Below are 27,349 nucleotides of genomic sequence, written 5' to 3' on the forward strand. Positions count from 1 at the left end.
CCACATACGTCACTCATCTGAAGGATTGTGCGAATCATATGTGAGGATCTGCCAGGGGAACATCACATTTCCGTACAAAGTGTATGCGATGAGTGCTTTCACATGACATGTGATATGTAACCCACACATTCATACGCAAAGCTCTTGAGTGAAAGCTTCGAAGCTTTTGGGGAAGAGGTTTCGAGCCCCTCGCACTCAAAGTCACATATGTGTATGCGGTCGATATATTCTGTATAGATTTTGGAGAACAAAGTAATTTGATATTAGGGTACTTGCTACTAATATATGGAATTTTTATGACAAAAGCGGAAAATTTGTTTTACATGTACTCTATTATTTTGTTTTTTTTGAGAGCCTTTACATTTCTATTATTATTATATTAATCAAGCGTCATGCTTTTTGCGAAAGATATTCTATTACTTAACTGTTAAAACTGATCCTAAACTGTTAAAAATAAGGACTGTTATAAATAATAAATTAACGAAAATGACAGGGTATTTATATTAGATGAGATTAATTAATAATGCAAGAGAACAAAAGCAACTGCGTATTTTGTCGCGATGCTTTTCGGGAATGAACGCATTATATTTCATGTAAACAATCCTTCCGACAAATCTGGAAATGATCCATGAATCTCCAGAGTAAAGTACAAATGCAGTTTAAATTGGTCAATCAAAAGTTGAAAACTAGTGGTGTATGGCACCGTGCCTCAAAGCAAATTGCTAAAACTTCCCGTGCCGTAACAAAATGTTCGAGAAATATTAAATGGATTATCATAAATAAATATTGTAACATTGTCTAATATTTATAAGAATTATATAAACTGAATTGCAAAAGTAAAATTATTTATTGCAGACATACAAAACACACATATATCCATTTTTTATGAGGTAAGCCAAAATGTTCAGAAACTTTCAAAACATGAGGATATGCAAAAATTTTCATTTTCTATTTTTGACTCATTACTATACCTACCCTACGGGAAGTTAATAAATATTGAAAAATTCCTAACTCCCAATTATAATACCAATATAGCATATCAAGAAAAATTATGAAATGTGGCAAATGAAATAATGTTTTTATTTCATTTCCTGTTTTAGACACAAAACATTTCATTCTAAAATATCGTGAGTAAATCCAATTATTAAAACAATGTTCCTTCTATTTTATACTTAACAAAAATTTTACTAGTGAGAAATCTTCTCTAATAAAAGTTTCGTGGCTTATTATTGTATAAGATCAGTTGGCTATATTTTTATAAATTATAAATTAAGGCATTCAGCAGCGGATCCTTCAATTCTTTGTTAATGTTGATTTTTATTCTTGGGCATATCCTTGACTTGATGTTGAACTAACTATGTATGTAAGTCAATTGTCCACTTTTTTCATTCAATATGAAAATTTATTTAGATTACTTTTTGTGCTAAAAGCTCTGCCAAGCTGTATCATCTATAAAAGTTTAAATCTGATATAAAAATGGCACAAGCACATTTTCCCCTGGTCATCTATCAATTATAATTTCTTTCAAAAACCACACAAACGACTCTATATCTTCTTTAAAATATTAATTCAATAAATACGATTTAATAGGACATATATATCATTTGAAAATAACGTTTTAATTTAATAGAGCAAACCTTGATGCGTTATCAAATGCTTACTTAATATCATTAGCAACATGGATAAACAGTATTTTTTATTTTGAATGAACAAATGAGTATGATTTATAAATTTTGTTGCAATGTTTCTAAGTAGAATGTTAATAGCAAAAACCAAACTTGAGATTTGTATTTATAAAAAGATAATAACTAATTATTTTTTTTAATTAATTTCAGGTTTATTTTCGGCTGGTTGAGGGTCAACAAAGGACATATATTCGGTGGTAATTTTGTCCTTATTCGTCACAGTGAACTATGTTTCTAGTCTTAAAATTTAGTCTTTTTTACTGCAATTCTAGCCATAATTCTTGCAAGTGAAGAAAAAACAAAAACAATAGCGCCATCTCGATTCACAGTATATTATACACAGAGGTAACTTATAAGCACCTGTATGTTCCACATCAAAGAAAGTACGAAACATTGTTTCAAACCTTTATATGAATATTATGATGGATGGAAAATAATTAATTTTTGATTACAGTATTGGTATTTATCAAGAAACTGAGATATTCTTGAAAGGCAATACTCAAAATTAGCTTCTGCCCATTTAAAAATATAAAGACACAATTGTGTCTGATTGCAATAAATAAAGATTTATTTGCAATTTTATTAAGGAAGATGAAAATTACATGAAAATTGCGGTTTATTATATCATAGTTAATTGTGTTTATTCATATAAAATGCATGTAACATCCGCAATTCAACTAATATGAAAAATAATGATTTCTCTATAACTGACAATTGGATTCAGACCACATTGCCAGAATACTATGAACTTAATTTAATAAAATTAAAGGCTACCTTATATGTGAATCATATCAAATTCAATACAACTCAACCAATGTAGAACCGAATCAACTCATATTTACCCAATATTCGGAGCCAATGCATAGCCAATATAGGAGCAAAACTGGTAATATTGGCTAAATATTTAAATATTGAACCTAATTTTTGCTCCGTTTTAGGAATTCATATAAACATTAAAGATTTATTTTTTAATTTATTTTTATTTCAAATATCTGTAATAAAAGAGGTAAAATGTTGAATGAAAATAACTATTTATCGTACCTACTCTTTTTACGTATGTAAAAGCTTGTTGTTGTCAATTCTTATATAACGTGAATGGTTTGGAAAGAGTTATTAATTATCTTATATAAAATAAAATAGATAATACGTATAATTGCAAGAGCATTATGTAAATATTCACATAAAAGTTGTGTAGCCGCAAAATTTTATAATATTACTATTTGTATATTATTTACCGCATTTTACATTGTTAACATTTTATGTGGCATTTGGAATCATTATGTAAAAAGAATAGAAAAAACCTTCAGATGATAAAATGATCAGTTCAATGAATAACGTTTATGAAACAAACTTGTTTTATTCGGTTAAATAACACACCCACATGTTAATTGTTACATCTCCTACACTACAAATAACATATGTTTGCAAAACACAGTAAGATGATATATTCGTACATACATAATCAAGACATGTATTAATAAAAAAAATATTTTTATCAACGCAATTTTGCAAATTAGAATGTCTTTACACAAATTATAAATGATATTTGCAAAAATATATAAATGCTACATATATAAATATATAAATGCTATAAAAAAATTTGGTATAAACGTATATAGTTCTACACGGTGTAAAATTTATAGAAATTTAAATTTCTATAAACTATATAACTATATAAGTTTATTTCAATTTTTTTTATCGTACCATCTATATATTTTTGCAAATATCATTCATAATTTGAGTAATGACTTTCTAATTTCTAGTATCGAATTCGATACTATTGTTTATTGCATTAATAGTATAAGTTATATTTAAAAAAAAGTAATGAAATGAAATTTTACTCTCTTTTCGAGAATTCGACTCTGCAAAACAATGGTATGTTGGAATGTGTTTTGTTACAACGTATGTAGAATATTTGCATATAATATATCTTCTTTATTGGAGAAAGTGTAGCTACTACAATGTATATAAAATATTCATTTGTTAGTGCCAGAACAGAAAATGAGCTCGTATTTAATATTAGTATACTTATTTATTAGTTCAAGTTATATCTTAAAAATTATTATAAATATCATATTAGATTGAGTTGCTCCAGTCACTTTTTCGCTCATTAGAGGACCTAGTCTGCATTTCATTTTTACTATAAGTTAGTCACATCATTTATGTTAATTAAATGGTTTAGTATCAAAATGATATAAACGTACTTTTTTTTAAAATTAGAAATCTTTAATAAAGAATAAAATTAAACGAATGCCGTATTTGGAACGATATTTTAAATTTAAGTTAATAAGATTGTTTTTACCAATGAAAAAAGTGACATTTTTTTCTGTTTAAACTAATAATTAAAATTTGCTAATAAGTTCCAATATTAACTAATTTCATACAACACTAACTTGCAAAAGTATTATTTTCAAGAATAGAGTCAGGTGATCTGCATTGTTTGCGCGAATTGTTATGACAACAGTGTCACAAAATAGCTGTAATTTATCTAAAATGTAATAACGGTTGAGTAATCTATATACCCAATATTTGTTTTTCGAAATTCGCGGTGAAAAGATGTAAAATATGTAACAAAATTATATGTTGATATCTCTCTGAATCAAATTTTTATATTTAAGAGGATATACTATACTAATTAACTTGATCGAATGGTTAAATCAGCGGTTTCCAACCTGTGGGGCGCCCGGGTGTAAAACCACAGGGTTAAATGCTCGACTCGCATGTAAAAGGAATTCGGGTGGAATCTCTATTCTGTGTACGAAACAGTTAATATGCTTATAAATTATATAATCATATATTAGGATAGAATATTGGAATATTAATAGAAATATATAGCAATATATTATAGTTAGCCAAGATAATAAATGAAGAAGTCCTGAGAACAGTTGGCGAAGAAATGAGCACAATCCTGAGAAGAAAAAGAAACTGGTTCGGACCCGTTCTGCAAAAAGAGTGTCTCGTCGAGGGTAAAATAGGAGGACTGAAAGTAATGGAAAGAAGAAGAATGCAGACGATTGACGACTTATGCGCGCCGTAATTAAAAATCTTGAAACGAAACCCAAAAAAAATTACACAATATGTGATACACATTAAAATCTCTATAAAATATCTGATAATTTGATGTACATATGTCCAATAAACATTTTTTATTATACAAGTAAAATGTTTTTTGAATTATATCGTATCTTCGAAACGGCTAGAACTGCCTTCACCGAAACCTAATCAGCACATCTCCTTATCAATACGAATCGAACGTTTGTTGAATTATTCAAATCGGTTGATCCCGAATCGACGAAAATTTGTATCCGCATGCACACACACACATACATCCATTTTTTCTAAGGTATGCCAAAATATTCAGAAACCTTTGAAACGTAAAGATATATAAAAATTACCATTTTCGATAATTTTGCGATTACTATAACGCACCCTAAGGGAAGTTAATAAGCAAATTTTTAGCAAAAATTGTTTGACCTACATTGCAAGGGTAGTGATTACTATCAATAGTTAGGAGTAAAAACGACAAATTTTACAACCAGGTATATATATATATTGATAATAATTAAATAATAATACAGCCAGAAAGTGAATCCTTGTTTATTCATACTGCTAGAAACCCATATAAATAATTTTATAAAGAGAAAAACTGATACTATAAAGGGCGGGTGAAGGACATTTAGAATTTAGGTGACCAAAAGGCAGTTGTCGCCCCCAAAGTGGGGATTCACTATCTCCAACAATGGTTAGTATATGTTTACTAATTATATTCGTATGTATACGCATTCATTGAGAATTTTTCACATTAGTAATCAATTTACTTGATTATTAATAACAAATTTCAATATATACAACAAACATTTTGGTATTATAAATGCTTGTAATGATTAATCATCTTATATAAGTATTTCATGCTTTGTGATAACATTACTCATATCAATTCAAAACAGAGAAACAGAAACGTGAGCAAAAATTTGATAAAGCTTGTGTAAACAAAATTATCGTATATTGATAACTGATCTATTTGTTTAATTTCTGGTATTTAAATCTAGTTAATATGTGATAATATGCAAATATGCATTTCATGTTTATATTTGGTTGAACACAAATCCGTGAATTAGTCAGCTAATATGTATTCGTAATAATAGGCAATTATGTTTTTGCGAAGAAAGACACATGTGATTTGTTATATCGAAATGAAGAAAAATTTGGAGATCAAATGATGGGTTTTTACTTTTTTACTCAAAATTTTTTCATGATAATATTATCAAGTATTTTGCCATTGTAGAGTCCTGATTAAATACCTCAACTTTTGATGAAACTTGGCTACACACTTTAGTACATTTTTTTAAAGGAGGGGCATAACTCAACATAAAAACTTATTTCTTGTAAACTTGGGGCAATTATGGTATTTTTTACCGTGGTCCTAAAAATGGTATTTACGGTTACATTTCCAAAGTTTAAATAAACAAAATTAATAAAAGTAACCACAATAACCGAAAAATGGCCGTAATTTCACCAAAGTAGGTAGCTCTTAAAGGCTCATAATTTCCATTTTTTTTCCAGGATAGTTAAAGTCAATACTATCATCCCCATATATATGGATGTCTATAAATTGTTAAGAAATCTAAAAATATTTTGGTCAATTTACAGATTCTTCAAAATATCATGAATTGGTTTCAAAACATCCGTTTACTTTCATGTGATGACCGGCTCAGCAGTTTCTCTGTGGCTAACATTTAAATGAAAGAAATTTTTAAGGTTTTTGCAAACAATCCCGAACTTTCGAAAGATATCAATTGAGAATCGTGCCGATCCGTTTTTTCACAAATATGGGTCAGCTTTCTTCATGATTAGTTGTTCAATTATTTTTCTAATTGTAATTACTACTGGTAACAATTTAATAAACTCATATTGATCAAATAAATTATTATCAAAAAAGTATCGTAAATTTTAAGGAAGTTTCCTTAAGGTAAAATGCCATTAAAACCTTATATATTTGATTGGCAAACTGTAATACAGTATGAAAACATGCTCTATTATTTAATTTGCTAGAAAATTTTGGTTGTTGTTGGAATTTCTGTTCTTAGTTACAGATATTTGAAATTTATATATATATATATATATACATATATATATATATATATATATATATATATACAAAAAGAAAGTAGCCCAATGTTTACCATATTAGAAACGAAGTGATCGTTATGGGTTTCTTATAAGATTCTATCGTAATAAAACAAATGTTCATCACATTCTATTAATGGAACAATATGATAATATATATGATGATTAATATTGAATATAAAACATTACCAAGCTTTCAGCATCCAGGTTCATAGTCTAAACAGCATGACGAATCTCTAAATCCGGATTAAATCCAAATTGTGAATACATCAAACACAAAACATAACTGTACCACAATATTTTTCACTCGGTTTTTGCTAATAATTAATTTAATTATATTCATTTAACACATTTTCAATGCTTTCTGAAGCGTCTTCGTCATTTCTTCAATGAATCTGTCAAAGGTGAATGTATTTCGTAAGAAAATGTTATGGTAAACATTATATCCATTAACCCATTTTAATGGGTAAAATCACATTTTTTTAAAAAAATTACTATAAATAATATTTTTAACTGATCAACATAGGTCTTCGATTTTAAAATTCACACATAATTTGCTATGAAACCATGAACTCGCAACGAGGACCAACACATACAACTGCCATTAACACAAAAAGCTTACTGCGGAAAAAGTATTACCTGTTCAACCTGAACACCTGTCGCATATACCTTGCACAATATTCAATATGGCAATACATTCTTCAGGGGCGCACCGAAAATAATAAAATATAAATAATTTATATTTCAGATAAATAATTATTTTAATAATTATTGATATATATACTTTGTATAGATATTATGTACGATCTCTTATACCAGGCACTTCTGTCTGTCTGAGATGTATAAAATTTATATTAAAATTCAAATAAAACAAATATATATACATATATATATATATATATATATATATATGTTATAATTGTACACATAATTTTACATTATAATAATGTACTAAATTTGAACCACTCTTTTTTGTCTGTGATTTGAACAACTTACAAAATTTAGCTCTTCGAGCAAGTAAAAAAGTGCACTTGCTCATAGCAATCTAATGTTCACCCATTCATTCAATTTCATTCTTATTGAGTCAGTACTAGTGTTAAATATATTAAAAAAGCAACCAACAAATAAACTTCTATTGTTCAAAATCACAATGTCCTAGGAAATGAGTAACTTAATTCTAATTGGCTTTTATATTAATAATTCTTAAATGACTAGACTTCGTCCTTAAATTAGGTAAGAATCTCGGAATTCAAAATACCCAGCTGTAAGTCTGTAAATACTTGTATATTGACACCCTAAAGTTTTCTCAAAACCTAAATATGGTAGGGTGTCAATACCATATGTAGGTTTTGAGATAACTTTAGGGTGTCAATATACAAGTATTTACAGACTTACAGCTGGATATCTCGAATTACGAGGTGAACTTACTATAATGACTGGACTATGATATTATTATTAATTTCATATTACTATACAGATTACACCTATCCCCCGCTTTACACTGAAGAGAGGTAAATAATCATGAAACTCGAAATATTCACTCTTATAAGAATAAACCGTGCTAAACAAAAATTTCTATAAAAAAACACTTTTCAGTTTTTTACGGGAAAGGGGTGATTTGACAAAAAATCATAAAATATCACGTGGGGGAGAGAGGGGTATGGTAAGATACCACGTGCATTTTTACCTGATTGTTTTTTAAATCCATACATTTTCAAAAAAGAATCAAAATATTTACAATTTTTTCACGTAACTAAAAATACACGTAATCTTTGGTGAGGAAGGGAGGGAGAATTTTGAATATCACCATGTATCACCAAGGAGGAGGAGGTTCCAAAAATCCTTAAAAAATTGATCACATTAATCGATTAATGGACGCCCTTTTAGTATGATGAATAACGACCTCATTGAACAAAAAATAAATATTTATATATTTAATATCAAAAACATTTAATAATTTATAAGAATATTAATAAAATTTCCAATTTTAGGTTTGTAAACAATTAAATCCAAAGTTTAAATTGTAAAGATATACTTTTTTACTCTAATTAAACCCAATGATGCATTTTGTTTCGGTTTTACAAACAAACTAGCTTATACACACATAAAACTTAGTTTTGATCATATAACGGGGACTTCTAATCTTATATATTTTCAGCATATACATAAATTTCTAAGAATTTGTAACTTTCTAAATTAAAGTTTAATGTTTATTTATTTCCGCGTAAATGCATAATTAATAAGTTTCGTTAAAAAAATAATATTTTGGAAAACCGAGGGATGGGTGTATACTCTTCTTTTATCCATTGATGTATTTTTTTCTATTTTACGTAAACGTAAAAAGAAATAAGTGAAATGTTTATTTATTTTAAAACAAAACATACAATACCTCATCGACACAAATTTAAATAAATTCACATATGTAAATAGTATAATTATTTAAATCACATTATAAAACTGTTGACAACTATTTTGAAAATGTCGATCTGTATTTGTTCCCTTTGGTTTGATATTACAGTTTGTTTTTTACCAATTTTTGCGCTGAAATTTTTTCATGCTGCCACTGTTGGTACACGAGGATTAATAATGTCATATGGCAACACTAATCTCAGGACGCCGTGATACGTCAATTTTTTCTCTGCCGTTGAACAATTTGCTATACTGTGATTAAGTATATTTTAGTATTTGTGTAGTGACATATTTTGTGAAACTATTTTCTATAACACAAATAAAGAAATTTTTAAACATGAGTTCTGCATTGGCTCCAGAAATTCATCCGGGTGGATTTTCTTTTGATAATTGTTACAGGTAACGCAATGTTTGTTTAATTCTAACCTAAAAGCGCATCGTCATCCCCGAGTTTAACTCTAAATTTCTTGAAAATTTTATAGAAATGAAATGCTTAAACAGAAAGGTTATGCTTTGCCAAAAGCTACAAAAACAGGCACTACGATTGTGGGCATAATTTACAAGGATGGCGTAATATTAGGTGCTGACACTAGAGCTACAGAGGATACAATTGTTGCTGATAAAAATTGTAGCAAAATTCATTACTTAGCTAAAAATATGTAGTAAGTATTATTATTATGATTTTTTTTTATTGATATATTATTTTCATATCTATCAGGCAGGGGTGCCTGGTATAAGAGATTATGACACAAGTTTTATATTATACATATACATATCACTTATGTCTATTTCATTTTACATTTATAAGCTTTATATTTAAATATCTTTAAACATCTCTTCAATCTCTTTTGTCTTCATTTAGCTTATAATATTTATCCATTTTTCTTTTGAAGTTATTGCCAATGATCTTGATTTTGATCAGAAGTTTATTATATATTTTACTTGCACTCTACATGTCATTTTCTCTGATTTTCGTTTTTCTATAATGTTTAATGTGAAATTTTTTGTGTTGTCTAGTGTAGTGTTTGTGAATATCTTATTTATATTTTATTACATGTAAAATTTTTAAATCTACACTAGAATTAAATTAATTCTATACTAGAATTTGTTCAGTGGTTTATATTACAGTGCTTGAAGAATTGAGTAAATTATCATATTTTGTTATCCCTTTTATATGGGATAGAAATACTTTGTTATCTATATATTATCAGAACACATGAAAAAGACATTTTTTACACTTTTTGTATATTATAATAGAGTTAAATGCTTTTGTGCATATATATATATATTTTTGCTTTGTTTGATAAACTAATTGTTATTTAGTATTCAGATGTTATTTCACTGTATAATATACAACACTTAAGAATTTCAATATTATACATCATGAATACACTTCTTTTTCCTGTTTATAGTTGTTGTGGCGCTGGTACGGCAGCTGATACTGAAATGACATCTGACATGATATCATCTCAATTGGAATTACATCGCTTGAACACCGGCCGTGTTGTACCTGTTGTAACTGCTAATACTTTATTGAAGCAAATGTTGTTCCGTTATATGGGTAACATTTCAGCTGCTCTTGTTTTGGGAGGTGTTGATCCAACAGGGCCTCATCTTTATTGTATATATCCACATGGTTCTACAGATAAATTGCCTTATTGCACTATGGGTTTGTATATTTTTCTTTATTATAAGGAAAGGTAAAGCAATTATGCATTATCTTCTATGTAACAATTGTTTAAATATTCAATTCAGAATGCATTTTATTCTATAATGAAAACAAGTAATTTTGTTGAAATAAACAGTTAAAGAGTAGTTTAAGATTGATTGATACATTAATATTAATTGATACTTTTAGCTTAGAGATGTTACTACATTTGCTATATTTTAATTCCTCTTTTTTATGTAGGCTCGGGTTCATTAGCAGCTATGTCTGTTTTTGAGTCTCGCTGGAGACCGGATATGGATGAAGAAGAAGGGAAAAAACTGGCTCGTGATGCTATTGCTGCCGGTATTTTTAATGATCTTGGTTCAGGAAGCAATGTAGATTTATGTGTTATCAGACAGAATGGTGTAGATTATCTTAGAACTTATGAGGAAGCCAATGCAAAAGGTCAACGTCATGCAAGCTACAAGTGAGTATTTGTTTATTGGTTAAATATTTGTAAAACAAATATTTTTTTGGAAAATGTTTTTTACATAAAAAAGTATGTCATTTGTGGAAGGTTTATATTGCTTTTTTATCTTTCAACTGGCTCCTAACAATTTTTAATACTTTCACTGTTAATTCGAATTAATGTGACTTACAAGTCACATAGTTTATGAAATGATCAATCTTAATATTATATTCTTGAACCCTTATTTTATATAGAAATCATTAATTTTATCAGTTAATTTTATCATTTCTTCTTTAAATACAGTGGATTTTGAAATGTAGAAAAAGTTTAAATATTTATTTTCAATTTCATTCGTTTACTCTAAGAATAAGCATTTTTATACATTCATGGACTCTGAATATAAGATAAGCTTTAAGACTCATATTTCATGTTATCTACATTTATTTGGGAACATTAGTTATACATAATTTTTAAGATTTTATATCATGATCATTTAATAAGATTGTAAATATTTGTTTCATTTACTGCATTAATATTTTTGTTTAATATAGAGTAAATATTTTATTGTATTTAGTAGTTACAACTTTTGGTATTGACCTACAAATTTTGTTGCAGATACGCTCGTGGTACAACTGCTGTTCTTAAAACATCAGTTTCATTATTAGAAGTAGAAGAAACCGTGCAACATTTAGTAGATCAAGATATGGAAGTCTCTTCTTGAATATGCTGATTTTTTAAAATGTGGAATATATGCTTGATACAATAAACTTTATGAAAAGTATATTTTCATGTTATTTTATAAATTCTTAAAATACAGTTTTAATTAATTATTTTGCATCAAGACTATTTTGAACAAATTTTGACAAATATAAATAAGGCACTTAAAATATGCGAGTTAGAATCTAAAGGTTTTATAATTAATTTATAACTCATTTACTAATTGAGTTGATATTGTTCATAAGTCAATAAGGCCAATAACTTGACATTGTTTAGCTCTTATTTGTCCTTAGTTGGAATGCCTAATTGGTTTGAATTATTATTTGAATCGGGAGAAATTCAAGAATATCGTAGAATTTCAAATAAGTATTACATACTAAACAATTTCTCCAAAAACTTTTGATTTTATAACAAGCAAAATATACGGAACCCTAGGCAATATAATACTGGACGGAACAAGTAAATCTATCAATATAAAGGAGTGAACCTATGCGCATAAAGGAGTTATCAGTGGTACCATCTGTATTCGAAAAAAGCATGAACGCACCTTTAAAAATTTTTGAAGGTTCATTTTTCTACTACGAAAATATTTGACGTCACTATTTTTACCGTTAGTTTTAAGACATGTCATAATAACAGGTTAAACGTTGCATTTTTGATTTTAATGCTCAATAATATGTGATTTGACAATTAATTTGGAAATATGTGAAGCAAATGCATATTATATTTATTTGTTAATGTTACACCGTTCTTGTACTTATTGTGTCATCAAGAATGGAGAACAAACTACGAACATCTAATTCCAAAAAACCTGTGCAGGAAAATGAAGATTGTAACTCCATTCGCGAATTGAATATAATAGAAGATACTAGTCCTGTTTCAGTAGTAATTGAACTTGATATTGTCTTTGTATTATTATTTGTTATTTCAATTGCAACAAGGTTGTACAAGTTGGTTGAGCCAAATCACATAGTGTAAGTTTGTAAAGAAAGTGAGATGATTTAATAATCAATATTGGTAAAAAAAATAACTTTTCTCATTCATAGTTTTGATGAACTTCATTATGGAAGATACATATCTTTATATATGAAAAGAACTTTCTTTTTTGATTCACATCCGCCTCTTGGTAAACAGTTAATTGCACTGTTTGCTTATTTTGCTGACTATTCTGGAGATTTCAAATTTGAAAAAATAGGACACAGTTACACGGAAGATGTTCCACTATTTTCATTGCGTTTGTTACCAGCATTATGTGGAAGCCTTTTAGCCCCAATTACATATAAAATACTTTCTGAAATGAAAATAGCCAGATGGGTTTCCATTGTTGGTGGACTTCTGATTATTTGTGGTTAGATATATGCAGGTATGTGCTTCAATAAATTAATAAAGAAATTGATTTAGTTGCATTAAATTTTCAGATAATGCTCTTTTAACACAGTCTAGATTTATTCTAATGGAACCAATTTTAATGATGTTTACATTGTGCGGAACATTGGCATTGCTTAAATTCAGGCAGTATAACAATTACACTATTAAATGGTGGTTATCACTCATTTTAGGGATTGTTTTATTGACATGCGCTTTGTGGTATTTATGAATTTAATTTAATATGTATATATGAATGTATTTATACTTATTCATTATTATTTTCAGTGTAAAATATGTTGGATTTTTCTCCTGCTGGTTAGGTTTTTCAATAGTGATACGACAATTTTGGAAGCAAATAAGTGATAAAACTTTATCATCATATGCATTGGTAAAGCAAATTTCAATCATAGTTGCTACTATATGTATAGTATCATCTACAGTATATTTGAGCATATTTTATTGCCATTTATCCATATTAAATAAAGCAGGACCCCATGACACCGTCATGACAAGTGCTTTTCAGGCATCTTTACAAGGTATTTGATAATTGATAATAATAATTTATTAATTATTGTTTGCTTGCTAGGCTCATTTTATATTATTTTTGTTGGCAGGTGGTTTAGCATCAATTACTGCAGGTCAGCCTTTAAAAATTGGCCATGGATCTCAGATAACTTTACGTCATACACATGGACGCACTTGCTGGTTACATTCCCATGCACATACCTATCCTATCAGGTAGTTTATTTTATTATTTATTTAAAAATTATTTATCTTAATCTGTCAATATATTTTTTTTAAAAAAGAAATGTAAGAACTAGTTTAAATTGAAAACCTATAACAATTTGAGGTGTGGTTTATTTTAATAACATAAATACTATAATAAGGAATAAATAAATCTTAATCTTGAGTATTTTTCCTTCTTTTTCAGATATGCAGACAAACGAGGTTCATCTCACCAACAACAGGTCACATGTTACAGGTTTGTTCAAAGTTTAATCCTTTTTATTAACTTATAACACTTTATTATATTTCTAAGTTATTACATGCATTATTATTACTATATATTTCTCTATAGTTTTAAAGATGTTAACAATTGGTGGATTGTAAAAAGACCTGATCGAAATGATTTAACAGTTGGTGATAAAGTTGATATAATTAAGCATAACGATGTTATACAGTTAGTTCATGGAATAACTAGTAGAGCACTTAATAGTCATGATGTAGCAGCACCTGTTACACCCCAGTGTCAGGTCAGTACTTACTTTAAATATGTAATAAATGTTATTAACATCTTTGACCAAAATAGTAACATTGCAAAATGATCACAACCACTAAGACCTACTCAAATATAATAAATGTAGGGCATTGTATGTGATTTTCAGATGTAAATTTTTTATAGTTGTTTTTGCCTATCATGTTTTTAATTTTAGGAAGTATCATGTTATATTGATTATAACGTGTCAATGCCTGCACAAAATTTATGGAAAGTTGATATTATTAACAAGGAGCAAGAAGGTGATGAATGGCATACCATTCAATCACAGGTAATTATATCATTTTATAATTTTTTTTTAATTACCAAGCTATATATATATATATATATATATATATATATATACACCTAAGTCTGTTTTTACACGGTCTTTTTGTACACAGTTTTGATATAACACGGTTTGAAAATTGAATATTTTTAATTTTTTTACACGATTTTATTCCATTTAGCACGATTTGATATTTTATGTACTTAAACTTAAAAAAGTACTTATGAAAGAAAAAAGTCTGAAACCATCAATAGTATAGATAGTTTGCGAACACTAGCTTAAAGATTTAAGTGAATTCCCCTTTAGTGCGTACAAACAATTTTTACTGGTCAAAGCAAATGTGAATAGCACTAATTTAGGGGAATTCCCTTTATGTGCATACAATAAAATTTAGTGGTCAGATTTAAGTAATAACCTATTCTTTTCGTTCACAACATAGTTTTTTAGTTCCCGAACTTGCCATACATTTAATTTATATTACTTCTAAGATTAGAGTGCATATCTTTTTTATCATTAATTACTATGCTTGTGAAAATAAGCATTTTATATTTGATTTAATAAAATAAACATGAATTCTTGTTCTTAAAAATTCTTGTTTTTCACTAATTTTAATAGGTTTTAGAAATTAGGAACAAATCACCCATTTTTGTATAAGATCAATGTCTATTTTTACACGTTTTTTTTACACGGCTTCTTCTAGAACCAATCTACCGTGTAAAAACAGACTTAGGTGTATATATATATTTAATAGATAAGTCCTGAATTTTTTCAATATATTGATTCTTTCTTTACCGAACAGTAAATCCAATAATAAAAAAAAGAGTGCGCGTAAGGATCACACGCGATTGAAGTAAAACTTTTAATATTGTATGAGTAGACAATTAAGATAAAAATAAAAAAACATCATATTTGAATTTTAAAAATCATTTATTAATAATCACATAACATCAATAACACTGTTTGAAACAACAGCGATAGATTAATTGCTATCATATTTCATATATGATATAATAGGTTTGTAATAACTGAAATGAGAGACATAAATTTTGCTTTGTAAACTATGTACATTTCTGGAGAAAACTGCATCAATAGTCGTGCCATATCTTGTGGTTGATTCAAATGGAGAATTATTCATTGTTAAATTAAATTTATTATTTAAAAAATCAATTAATGGTTGAGATTCTTCTGAACGAAAATTGACATTGAAATCTCCAGCAAGAATTAATGGCATTAAAGAAAATGATTTCTTTTGGCAAATATGATTTTATTTCTATTCATTGGAATAGATGAAGATCTCCTGAGAATCGGCACAGCTGTCCTACTGATATTAAGAGTTTGAATATGATGTACAGCTTTCTTCCTAATTTTGTTACCTATCTTACCAGGAAATTCAAACCATAAACGTAGAAGTTCATCATTATCGCCACATTCTATGTACACTAATTTTTCTACACAGCCATTAGCTAAGCCATCACTTACATCAATATTAGTTGTTATTATGTAAAATTTATTCAGAACTAAAATTATTTCATACGGCAAACCCCCGGTATCAATAACCGATTTTTGTGAAACTGCTGACGAATGTATGATTGTTGATCTGTCGCATGGCAACCTACATAAATATCCGTGGCAGTAGATATTATTTTGTCTTCAACGAGATTCAATATAAATTTATTATATTCCATGACACATTTATTCTCTAAGAAAAGTCTTATTCCATGAGGACATAATACAGCAACCTCTTCTTTTGTAAAAAAAAACGTGATTCAATTAATGCAAGTTCATATAGGGTTTAGCGCTCGACTTACGCATGACATGACGGGAGTGGATACTCGCGACATCAGCGCTTACGGCGTCGTAGTGTTCAACTACACGTTGGCATTTTCGTTGCATTTGTACGGATTTACACCCGTGTCGTGCCTAAAAATTTTTACACCCATATCGCGCCTAAAGAAGTTTTACTTCAAAAACAATTTGCTTTTGAAAATGTTTGATAACGACGTTTCGGAACTAGATACGTTCCATCATCAGGTTTATTCTGTCAAAGACAATGTTTTTTTAAAACTTTTAATAAATGTATGTATGTTCGTGTATATAATTGTATGTACATGAATATATAGATATATGCATAGCTGGGCACCGTTAATCAAATAGTTAACTTCGTTAATCGTTAATCCGCTACAAAAAAAGTTAGCTTCGTTAAACGTTAAATCGTTACATTTCGGAAGAATTAACGCAAGTTAACGTTAATCGTTAATCCGTTAATATGTGTAAAATTACATTTTTATATCATTGCGTTAGTAAACTTAAAAAACTTATTGGTTTAGGTTCTGGAAAAAACAAAATACTTGTATAATTCAAATGTGTAATTTAACCCCAAGCGCGTTTTATAGGGAAAATAGCGCGACGCGCTTTATGCACACACCGTGATAATGACGCTATTGGTCAACTTTCCGTTTTTATGATTGCATATTGTTTTTACAAGAATTTTTAACTTCCCGAAGGAGAAATTTATGTTTTCATCAAAAAATCCGATTTGATAATTTTATGTTTTCTCGACGTTTCAAGCCATTCTGAATCGAAAAAGACCAAATTTGGAAAAAGTATGTGTGTGTGCGTGTATGTGAACAGATTTTTTGCCGTAAATCGACGTTCTCCCAAAAACGGTTCGACCGATTTCAAAAATTTAAAAGCCAATCGATGTATCTCGATGAGGATTATCGTTTGTCGGATTCGTGCGACGATCTGCCGAGCCGTTTCCTTGTAAATAGCAGAAATGTGACAAAATTTTCGTCCACGTTTTAGCCCGCAATTCTGAATCGATTCTGAAAATTTAAAAACCGTTCGAAAGATATTGGTTCGGAATCGTGCTGATTAGTTTTTGGTAACGATCGGCCGGGTCGTTTTCTTGTAATAAAGTTAAAAAAAAATCCGACAATTTTTATGATTTTTTTTTTGACGGTAGATATCATAGTCTTCTAGATCATACTAAAATATTACCGCCCTACGACAACTCGTTTAGCTTTAAATATTTGTCAAAGTTTGCAAAAATTGGTATCGTTTTTTGGCATTTGTCAAAATTAGACCTTTCATCGACGTTTGCTCAAAAATGCCTGAACCGTTTTCAGAAATTTAAAAGCCATTCGATGTATCTCAATGAGCACTATAGTTTATCAGTTTTGTGAGACGATCTGCCGAGCCGTTTCTTTGTAATTTAAAAAAGAGTGTTAACTTTTTGTCCACATTTAAACTCATTCTACAGACTCGATTTTAAAAAATAAAAAACTGTTCGAAAGATATTAGTTGGGAATAATACTGATTGGTTTTAGGTGAAAATCTACCGAGCGTTTCCTTGTAATTAACTATTGAAAACAAAATTTAAGCCGATTGTTATGAAACTTTCTTTGGCGATGTATATCATGGTCTTATAGAACTTACTAAAATATTACGGCCTTACGACAAGTAGTTTAATTTTAAAAAATCATCAAAGTTTGAGAAAATGAGTAGTTTTGTTGACGTTTGTTAAAATTAAAATTAGATGATTTACTTTGTATAACGATAGATTACTTGGTCTTAATGAACATACTAAACCATTAACGTCCTACGAAAACTGGTTTAATTATAAAAATTATTGATTAGTGAAAATTTGCTTTTAGAAAATACTCCGAGTTAACGTGTTCGTTCGTTTTCAATTATGCGTAATAAAAGCTCTCGGAATACTTCTAATCAATCATAAATTAATTTGTTTATTAAGTCGATTATTTACACATATCGGGAAGTTCATGTAACTTGCCTCAAGGCTAAATACCAACTAATTTTCTAAATAAAGGGAAAGAGTTTTTTTGCGAAAAATAGGAAACGCGCGACGGGTTAAGCGTCGGGTATTAGGTGCATATTTCTCTTCATGAACATTAACATGTTGAAGTTCTCGTCTGAAAGCGAGGCTCGTTTTGGTGTCAAAATGTCTTTACCCGTGGAAAATAAACGTTCAACTGCAGCGTTTGAGGGTATAGCAGTATTGTATTTAATAAATAGATTTGTGAATATCTGTTCCCCGAGGAATGCAGCAGACTTTGCGCTTTATTCTTTAAAGAGTTGGAGCACTTTGGTTTTTCTATAGACTGAGTTACAGAATTAAAAACGTCTTTCTCCTCGTCATCATCGTTGTTATTGGCATTGCTCCCTCCGCCACTTAAACTGTCCTTTGAATTTTCCGCTGCTTCTTGCCGTAAGGCATCTTCTACCTTTTTTTCCATGCATTTTCTTACTGCATCCACCCTACTGCTGTCATACGTTTCCAGCCATATCAACCGGAACTTTGGGTGAAATGCCGCGGCCAGTTGGCACTGTTTATCATTCAGGAGTGGTCCAAATCTTGCGGTGCCGTGCGGTAAATAGTAGGCATTGGATTAACGATTAACGGACTTCTGGTATTTTAACGGAAGTTAACGTGTCCGTTAACATTTTTAAAAGTTAACTTAAAAGTTAATCCGTTAATCAAAATGTTAACTTCGTTAATTAACGATTAACGGATTAACGAGTTAATGCCCAGCTATGGATATATGAATATGCATGTATGTGGATATGCATGTATGTGTATGTAGGTGTGTATATGTATGTGCATATGTAATATCCATCATTAATTAATGTTAGTCAATAGTCATTGTCTTTGACAAAAATGAACCTGATGATGGAACGTATGTAGTTCCGAAACGTCATTATTAAACATCTTCAAAAAACAAATTGTTTTTTATTATTGGATTTACTGTTTGGAAAATAAACAATCAATATATATATACATATATATATATATATATATATATATATATATATGTATTGTGTTTTTATATATTTTTTAGATTAGACTTATTCATGTGCCCAGCAATCAAGCACTTAGGTACACTGGAAGACAGCTGCCTGATTGGGGATTTAATCAGCATGAGATAGTTACTGATAGAATTATTGATCAACAGGATACTATATGGAATGTCGAGGAGCACCGTTATACAAAATGTATGTTGTTAATTTTATTATATTTAATAATTTTGTAACTTAAATTTTTTTATCTACTCAATGTGGATTCTTACTGATTAAGTCAATATTTCAGAATTTCTAAATCTTATTAAATTAAATCTATACATTTTTTCTAGGATCTCATTCATTTTAAGATATATATATATATATATATACTTATATATATATATATATATATATATATACATATATATATATATATATATATACATTTTTATTATAAATGTCTTTGCAGCTGATGATCAAAAAGAACGTGAATTAGACCTAGTGAATGCAGAAATGATTCCTACTTCAAATACAGACCTTTCTTTCTGGAGAAAGTTTATGGAATTGCAGTATAAGATGCTATTTGCATCTCAAGAACCCCAAAGCCACATGTACAGCAGCGAACCCTTACATTGGCCATTAATGACCAGAGGAATAGCATACTGGGTGGATGGAAAGAGCAATGTAACTATTTTAATATTTATTAAGTATTGCATATGAACTTAATATAATTAACCAATTTTCAATTTATTTTCAGGCTCAGATTCATTTACTGGGAAACATTGTAATATGGTATTCAGCAACATTTTCTATAATGATTTATGTATGTTTTTTAACTGTGTACTTACTTAGAAGAAGAAGATTATGTTATGATTTAAGTGAACAAGCTTGGTCCAAGTTTTTATTAATCGGCGAAATATGTTTAACTGGTTATTTATTTCACTATATTCCATATTTCTTTTTTGAAAGAACTTTATTTTTACACCATTATTTACCAGCATTTGTTTTCAAGGTTTTACTATTGGCATCTGTTTTAGATCATTTGTATGATTTATGTAAGCAAGTTAAGAAAAATTATATTATGTCTTGTTTTAAATTTATTGTTATGTTATGGTTATTTTATATAATTTACATATATAAATACTTTACTGTTTTAAGCTATGGAATGACACAATTAGAATCAGAGGATATATTGAAATTAAAATGGAAAGAATCATGGGACTTTATAGTGCATAAGCATGTGTCATGAAAGATATAAATTTATATCTTTATATCATTAATATATGCAATCAAATAATTTATATTTTGTAATAAAATATCCTTTATAAAATATTATAGTTTCCTTTCATTTATATTTATATGCATAGCTGGGCACCGTTAATCAAATAGTTAACTTCGTTAATCGTTAATCCGCTACAAAAAAAGTTAACTTCGTTAAACGTTAAAGCGTTACATTTCGGAAGAATTAACGCAAGTTAACGTTAATCGTTAATCCGTTAATATGTGTAAAATTACATTTTTATATCGTTGCGTTAGTGAACTTAAAAAACTTATTAACTTCCCGTAGGGCAAGTTATAGTAATCTCAAAAAAATCGAAAATGAAAATTTTTATATATCTTTACGTTTCAAAGGTTCCTGAACATTTTGGCATACCTTAGAAAAAATGGATGTATGTGTGTGTGTGTTGGTATGTATGTATGTATGTACGTGTGTGTATGTATGTGCGGATACAAATTTTTGTCGACGATTTCGGGAACACCGATCAACCGATTTGAATAATTAAAAAAACATTCGATTCGTATTGATAAGGAGACGTGCTGATTAGTTTTTGGCGAAGTCAGGTCCAGCCGTTCCGAAGATACGGGTCAAAAAGTGCCAGAAACGGTACCTCCGTTTTTAAGAGAACGGAGCGTCCGATTTTAATAATTCAAAATACATTTTACTTGTATTGACAAGATGAAGAACCGATCAAATTTTCATAAAGGCAGGTCTAGCGGTTTCGGAGATCTAATAAAAAAAAGTAAAAAAAAATGCCATTTGGCGGTCAAAAATGATCATTAGACATATGCACATCAAATTATCAGATATTTTATAGAGATTTTAACAATAAGTATAATTTTGGTTTATATTCCTATGGGTTCCGTACCAATGTTTACGCGTTATACGTCGACGCGGCGCTTACGCGGTTTGATATCTCGTCTTTATGCAGTTAAAGCAGTACGATTGCTTTGAAAAAAAGTTTAGATCTTTCTAAAGAAAACCTTTTTTTTTCAAAAAAAAAAAAAATTAAAAAAAATTTTTTTTCAAAAAAAAAGTAATTTTATGTCTAATTGTTTGTCAAAAATCTTATTTCTTTGAAGTAATTTTTTTTCAAAAATTTTAATCGTTTTTAAAAAAATAATAATTTTTGGTACGGGAAGTTCCAGCAATTTGCCTTAAGGCACAACGCCTTAATTGCCTTAAGACAGAATTTCACTTACAGCTAGGTCTTTAAAGAGTTTGTAGCTCTTTGGTTTTTCTATAGACTGAGTGACAGAATTGAAAAAGTCTTCCTTCTCGTCATCATCGTTGTTACTCGCATTGCTCCCTCCGCCACTTAAACTATCTCTGTTCTTTGAATTTTTCGCTGCTTCTTGCCATAAGGCATCTTCTACCTTTTTTCCGTGCTTTTTCTTACTGCATTCCTCTCTACTGCTGTCATACGTTTCCAGCCACATTAACCGAAACTTTGGGTGAAATGCCGCGGCAAGTTGGCACTGTTCATCAATCAGGAGTAGTCCAAATCTTTTCTCTATGCCGTTTAATAAGGCATTGGCTAAAGCCTATGGCTAAAGCTGTGCCGTGCGGTAAATAGTAGGCATTGGATTAACGATTAACGGACTTCTGGTATTTTAACGGAAGTTAACGTGTCCGTTAACATTTTTAAAAGTTAACTTAAAAGTTAATCCGTTAATCAAAATGTTAACTTCGTTAATTAACGATTAACGGATTAACGAGTTAATGCCCAGCTATGTTTATATGTATATATATATATTATTTCACCATTATATATATATATATATATATATATATTTTTGAATATTCTTGAATTTGATGTTGATATATATGTTTAATTTGAGTTTAATATTCGGGCGTAACATCAATAAAAATAGTATGAGTTTTTTTAAAAAATTTTATTTATTTAAAATCCATACGTTTCGGCTAGCATCTTAGCCATCATTCAGTGGTAATCAAGTTAACTATAAAAATTGGAACTAAATAAATTATATGAAAGGAAATTTCATGGAAAAACAATAATAATAATAATAGTAATAAAACACTTACAATTTTGTATCCTAATAGCATATGAAACCATTATTAATCCATGGTATGAGTATGTGCACATTGATAAGATATGTATTTTTTAACACAAACATCACAAATGGTAAAACACACTAATAATCATGATAACTTGACAAGTTGTCGAAACTATGTATTTACTCTTCGGAGTTTAGGATAGAAATGTCACAACTTTCTCAAAGTAGTTTTTAGCATGTGTTGATATTTTTTGGAAAATTTAAAAGGCGATGGGATTTTGTTATTTTTTAAGGAATTTTGACACGCTATTAAGAAACCACGTGTTCGTTTCGATAAGGGCCGTATTGTCATTGCGTTTATTTATGACTCTCTCGTTATGTAATTGTAAAAACAACCCCTCAGCGAATCTTCTTTTAATTGTATTCTCTTCAAAATGTAAAATTTTAGGGTTAAAAAAACTCATACTATTTTTATTGATGTTACGCCCGAATATTAAACTCAAATTAAACATATATATATATATATATATATATATATATAAACATAGTTCATGTATATATTTAACAATATTAAATTAAAAATTTTGGAATTGTCGGATTTGTATATATATATAAACTTGTTATTTAACAAAAAAAAAAAAAAAAAGTTCTAACAATCTAGTTTATACTTTTTTCTTTAATAATTATAAGTGTTTTATAGAATATTTTTATGAAATAGTTTTTTATAATAATAGTTTATTAAATATAAAATATGCAAAATGTGAAACATATTTATATGTATTATATCAAATATGCAAGATCGAATTTGTTAAGTCAAGCATATGTAGATACTTTCAATGATTTTAATAAATCTAATTAAATTAATTAATTTAAATAATCACAAGGGGGCATCTACACAATTCCCTACTATATATCTGACATCACTATGTTGATGGGCTCCCCAATATATATATTCAAGCACTTACTACTGCATATTCGTTTAATACACACACACATACGTAATAAATATCCATTTTCGTACAATAATAAAGTGGCGCCACCTCAAAAAATTTTGGGTAGTTTTAAATTGAACTAAATTCTTCACAAAATCCGACGCGGGCTGAAAAAGATATTCATTTACGCATGTGTGTGTATTAAATACATATGCAGTAGTAAGCGCATGAATATATATACATATGTATATATTAGGGAGCCCATCCCATAGTGATGTCAGATATATAGTATAGACCAGGCGTCGGCAAGCTTTTAACTGTGGTGTGCCGAGCCACTCTACCAATATGATTCAGGGTGCCGCCTGAATTCTGAAATATATAACCAGGTTCTGGGGGAGAAGAATTATAACCAAATTTATCTTTTAAACATTTTTATTAACTAGTGGGGTGCATGGCATCGTGCCTTAATTCAAATTGCTAGAACTTCCCATACTGAAATTAAAAATCATGGTACTGAACCCAAAAAAAATTACACAAAATATGTACACAGTATTAAAATCTCTATAAAATATCTGATAATTTGATGTACATAAGTCCAATGGGTATAAAAATACTACAATGTTTATAAAAATACTACAATGGGTGTAAAATTACTACAATGTTTGTAAACAATACTACTACGGGTGTAAAAATACTACAATGGGTGTAAAATTACTACAATGTTTGCAAAAATACTACAATGGGAGTAAAAATACTACAATGTTTATAAAAATACTACAATGGGTGTAAAATTACTACAATGTTTGTAAACAATACTACTACGGGTGTAAAAATACTACAATGGGTGTAAAATTACTACAATGTTTGCAAAAATACTACAATGGGAGTAAAATTACTACAATGTTTGTAAACAATACTACAATGGGTGTAAAATTACTACAATGGGTGTAAAAATACTACAATGTGTGTAAAATTACTACAATGTTTGCAAAAATACTACAATGGGAGTAAAATTACTACAATGTTTGTAAACAATACTACAATGGGTGTAAAATTACTGCAATGGGTGTAAAATTACTACAATGGGTGTAAAATTACTACAATGGGTGTAAAATTACTACAATGGGTGTAAAATTACTACAATGTTTGCAAAAATACTACAATGGGAGTAAAATTACTACAATGTTTGTAAACAATACTACAATGGGTGTAAAATTACTACAATGGGTGTAAAATTACTACAATGGGTCTAAAAATACTACAATGGGAGTAAAATTACTACAATGTTTGTAAAAATACTACAATGGGAGTAAAATTACTACAATGGGTGTAAACAATACTACAATGGGTGTAAAATTACTACAATGGGTGTAAAAATACTACAATGGGTGTAAAATTACTACAATGTTTGTAAACAATACTACAATGGGAGTAAAATTACTACAATGTTTGTAAACAACACTACAATGGGTGTAAAATTACTACAATGGGTGTAAAAATACTACAATGGGTGTAAAATTACTACAATGGGTGTAAAAATACTACAATGGGTGTAAAATTACTACAATGGGAGTAAAATTACTACAATGTTTGTAAACAATATTACAATGGGTGTAAAATTACTACAATGGGTGTAAAAATACTACAATCGGTGTAATATTACTACAATGTTTGTAAACAATACTACAATGGGTGTAAAATTACTACAATGTTTGTAAACAATACTACAATGGGTGTAAAATTACTACAATGTTTGTAAACAATGCTACAATGGGTGTAAAAATACTACAATGGGTGTAAAATTACTACAATGGGAGTAAAATTACTACAATGTTTGTAAACAATATTACAATGGGTGTAAAATTACTACAATGGGTGTAAAAATACTACAATGGGTGTAAAATTACTACAATGTTTGTAAACAATACTACAATGGGTGTAAAATTACTACAATGTTTGTAAACAATACTACAATGGGTGTAAAATTACTACAATGTTTGTAAACAATACTACAATGGGTGTAAAAATACTACAATGGGTGTAAAATTGATATGTGGAACCAAAAGGTGAAAGGATAACGCATGCAATTTTCTTTAAACAATTAAATATTTCCGACAATGTCATCCAACAATTTAGTTTTCCATGGAGTCGTCTTCCTGATTTTTTCGTAATTCCTTAAATTTTGTTTTCCATAATTCTAAAGATATTACTTCCATAATTTCCATTTCAAAATCATCAACATTCATCCACTCAAAAATTGAAAAATCAAACAGTATTATTGATGGATCTATTAAATCTGGTTTTATGAGGAAGGAAAATTTAGGCACATAAGCTTTAAAGTCTTTGCATCTGGAAAATTCATCTTTAAGTGCTTCAATGTAGATTGAATTACATTAGCAAGCTACATTAGATAAGTAATTATATTTCAACATTTTTTGCCAAGCCTGGCACGCGTGTCGTAGGTTGCCGATGCCTGGTATAGACAATTTAATTTAATTTTTGCTGTAAATATTTCTGAAATATATCATCAGTCTGTGCTGTCTAGTACTTGGCTGAACAAGTGACTTTATCATAATAACAATTATTCATATCATGAATTTTAATAGAAATTAAGTTGAAGTGTGTTTTTTGTGAAAATATGATTTAGGTAAGTACAAAATAAAATTTGATATTTTAATTTTAAGGGACAGTGGTTCGTGTTTATGTATTTATAAATATTTTGGCAAACTGTTGGGCATAATTCGAAACAAATATTTGTTAAAAACATTTTTGATATTGATTCAGGCCCAAAACAATTTTTAATACATGAATTTGTTACTTTAAACGTCAAAATTGAATTATATTGTTTACAGTTAAACGTCAAATGTCAAAATTGACAGTTGTTTTCAGGTTAAAAATGTCTGTTGTGACAAGTTTATTTTAAAATTGTTAATTAATGAATATTTTATTTGAAAGCAAAACCACAAAAACTTAGTGAAATAATCCGTAGATAGATATCTTTGAAATAATCAAGTAGAACAGGTCAGATTTAGTTCATTTTTTCTTACCTTTTCAAAACTGCTCAAAATCAGAAATATTTCAAAAGAGGAAAATACCTTTTTTCATTGTTCAAACAAAAGGTTTTTTTTATACAAGGAAATGCGTTTTTGACTGTTTACTTTGAAAACAAATATTTGTGTATTAATTGTCGTGTTAATAATATTTATTAAAAGTGCAGTTATTGTTAATAATTCAATATTTACATCATAAATGGGCCAAAATACATAAATGCTCTTTATAAGTAATGTTTTTTCTTTTGAATCATAAGTGCTATTTTCAATAAAATTAATTAATTAATTTAATTGATAAAATAA

General features: G+C 28.7%; 2 protein-coding genes across 2 annotated transcripts; both read left to right on the top strand.

Annotated features, from left to right (window-relative positions):
* Positions 1-9,438: 9,438 nt before the first annotated feature.
* On the top strand, positions 9,439-12,097 carry LOC113372325 (proteasome subunit beta type-7-like). The gene is made up of 5 exons (XM_026612648.1): positions 9,439-9,620; positions 9,704-9,883; positions 10,634-10,890; positions 11,131-11,356; positions 11,954-12,097. Exons 1-5 carry the CDS (start codon positions 9,559-9,561, stop codon positions 12,057-12,059), a joined length of 831 nt encoding a protein of 276 aa, XP_026468433.1. The 5' UTR covers positions 9,439-9,558; the 3' UTR covers positions 12,060-12,097.
* Positions 12,098-12,745: 648 nt separating this feature from the next.
* LOC113373733 (protein O-mannosyltransferase 1) lies at positions 12,746-21,016 on the top strand. Its single transcript, XM_026614008.1, has 11 exons — positions 12,746-13,029; positions 13,102-13,403; positions 13,474-13,642; positions 13,709-13,959; positions 14,038-14,161; positions 14,355-14,405; positions 14,502-14,676; positions 14,857-14,970; positions 19,827-19,980; positions 20,237-20,451; positions 20,525-21,016. Exons 1-11 carry the CDS (start codon positions 12,830-12,832, stop codon positions 21,014-21,016), a joined length of 2,247 nt encoding a protein of 748 aa, XP_026469793.1. The 5' UTR covers positions 12,746-12,829.
* Positions 21,017-27,349: the final 6,333 nt, after the last annotated feature.

This window comes from Ctenocephalides felis, unplaced genomic scaffold, assembly GCF_003426905.1.
Source record: "Ctenocephalides felis isolate EL2017-DRISC unplaced genomic scaffold, ASM342690v1 CF-g0.4_SCAFFOLD_01604, whole genome shotgun sequence".
Classification (NCBI taxonomy): Eukaryota; Metazoa; Arthropoda; class Insecta; order Siphonaptera; family Pulicidae; genus Ctenocephalides; species Ctenocephalides felis.

Excerpts from the sequence above, each read along its gene's own strand:
- LOC113372325 (XM_026612648.1), top strand. The coding sequence starts at position 9,559 with ATGAGTTCTGCATTGGCTCCAGAAATTCATCCGGGTGGATTTTCTTTT. Across the intron at positions 9,621-9,703 it reads TCTTTTGATAATTGTTACAG|AAATGAAATGCTTAAACAGA; the intron begins GTAACGCAATGT and ends AAAATTTTATAG. Across the intron at positions 10,891-11,130 it reads ATTGCCTTATTGCACTATGG|GCTCGGGTTCATTAGCAGCT; the intron begins GTTTGTATATTT and ends TTTTTTATGTAG.
- LOC113373733 (XM_026614008.1), top strand. The coding sequence starts at position 12,830 with ATGGAGAACAAACTACGAACATCTAATTCCAAAAAACCTGTGCAGGAA. Across the intron at positions 13,960-14,037 it reads TTTTCAGGCATCTTTACAAG|GTGGTTTAGCATCAATTACT; the intron begins GTATTTGATAAT and ends TTTTGTTGGCAG. Across the intron at positions 14,406-14,501 it reads CAACAGGTCACATGTTACAG|TTTTAAAGATGTTAACAATT; the intron begins GTTTGTTCAAAG and ends ATTTCTCTATAG.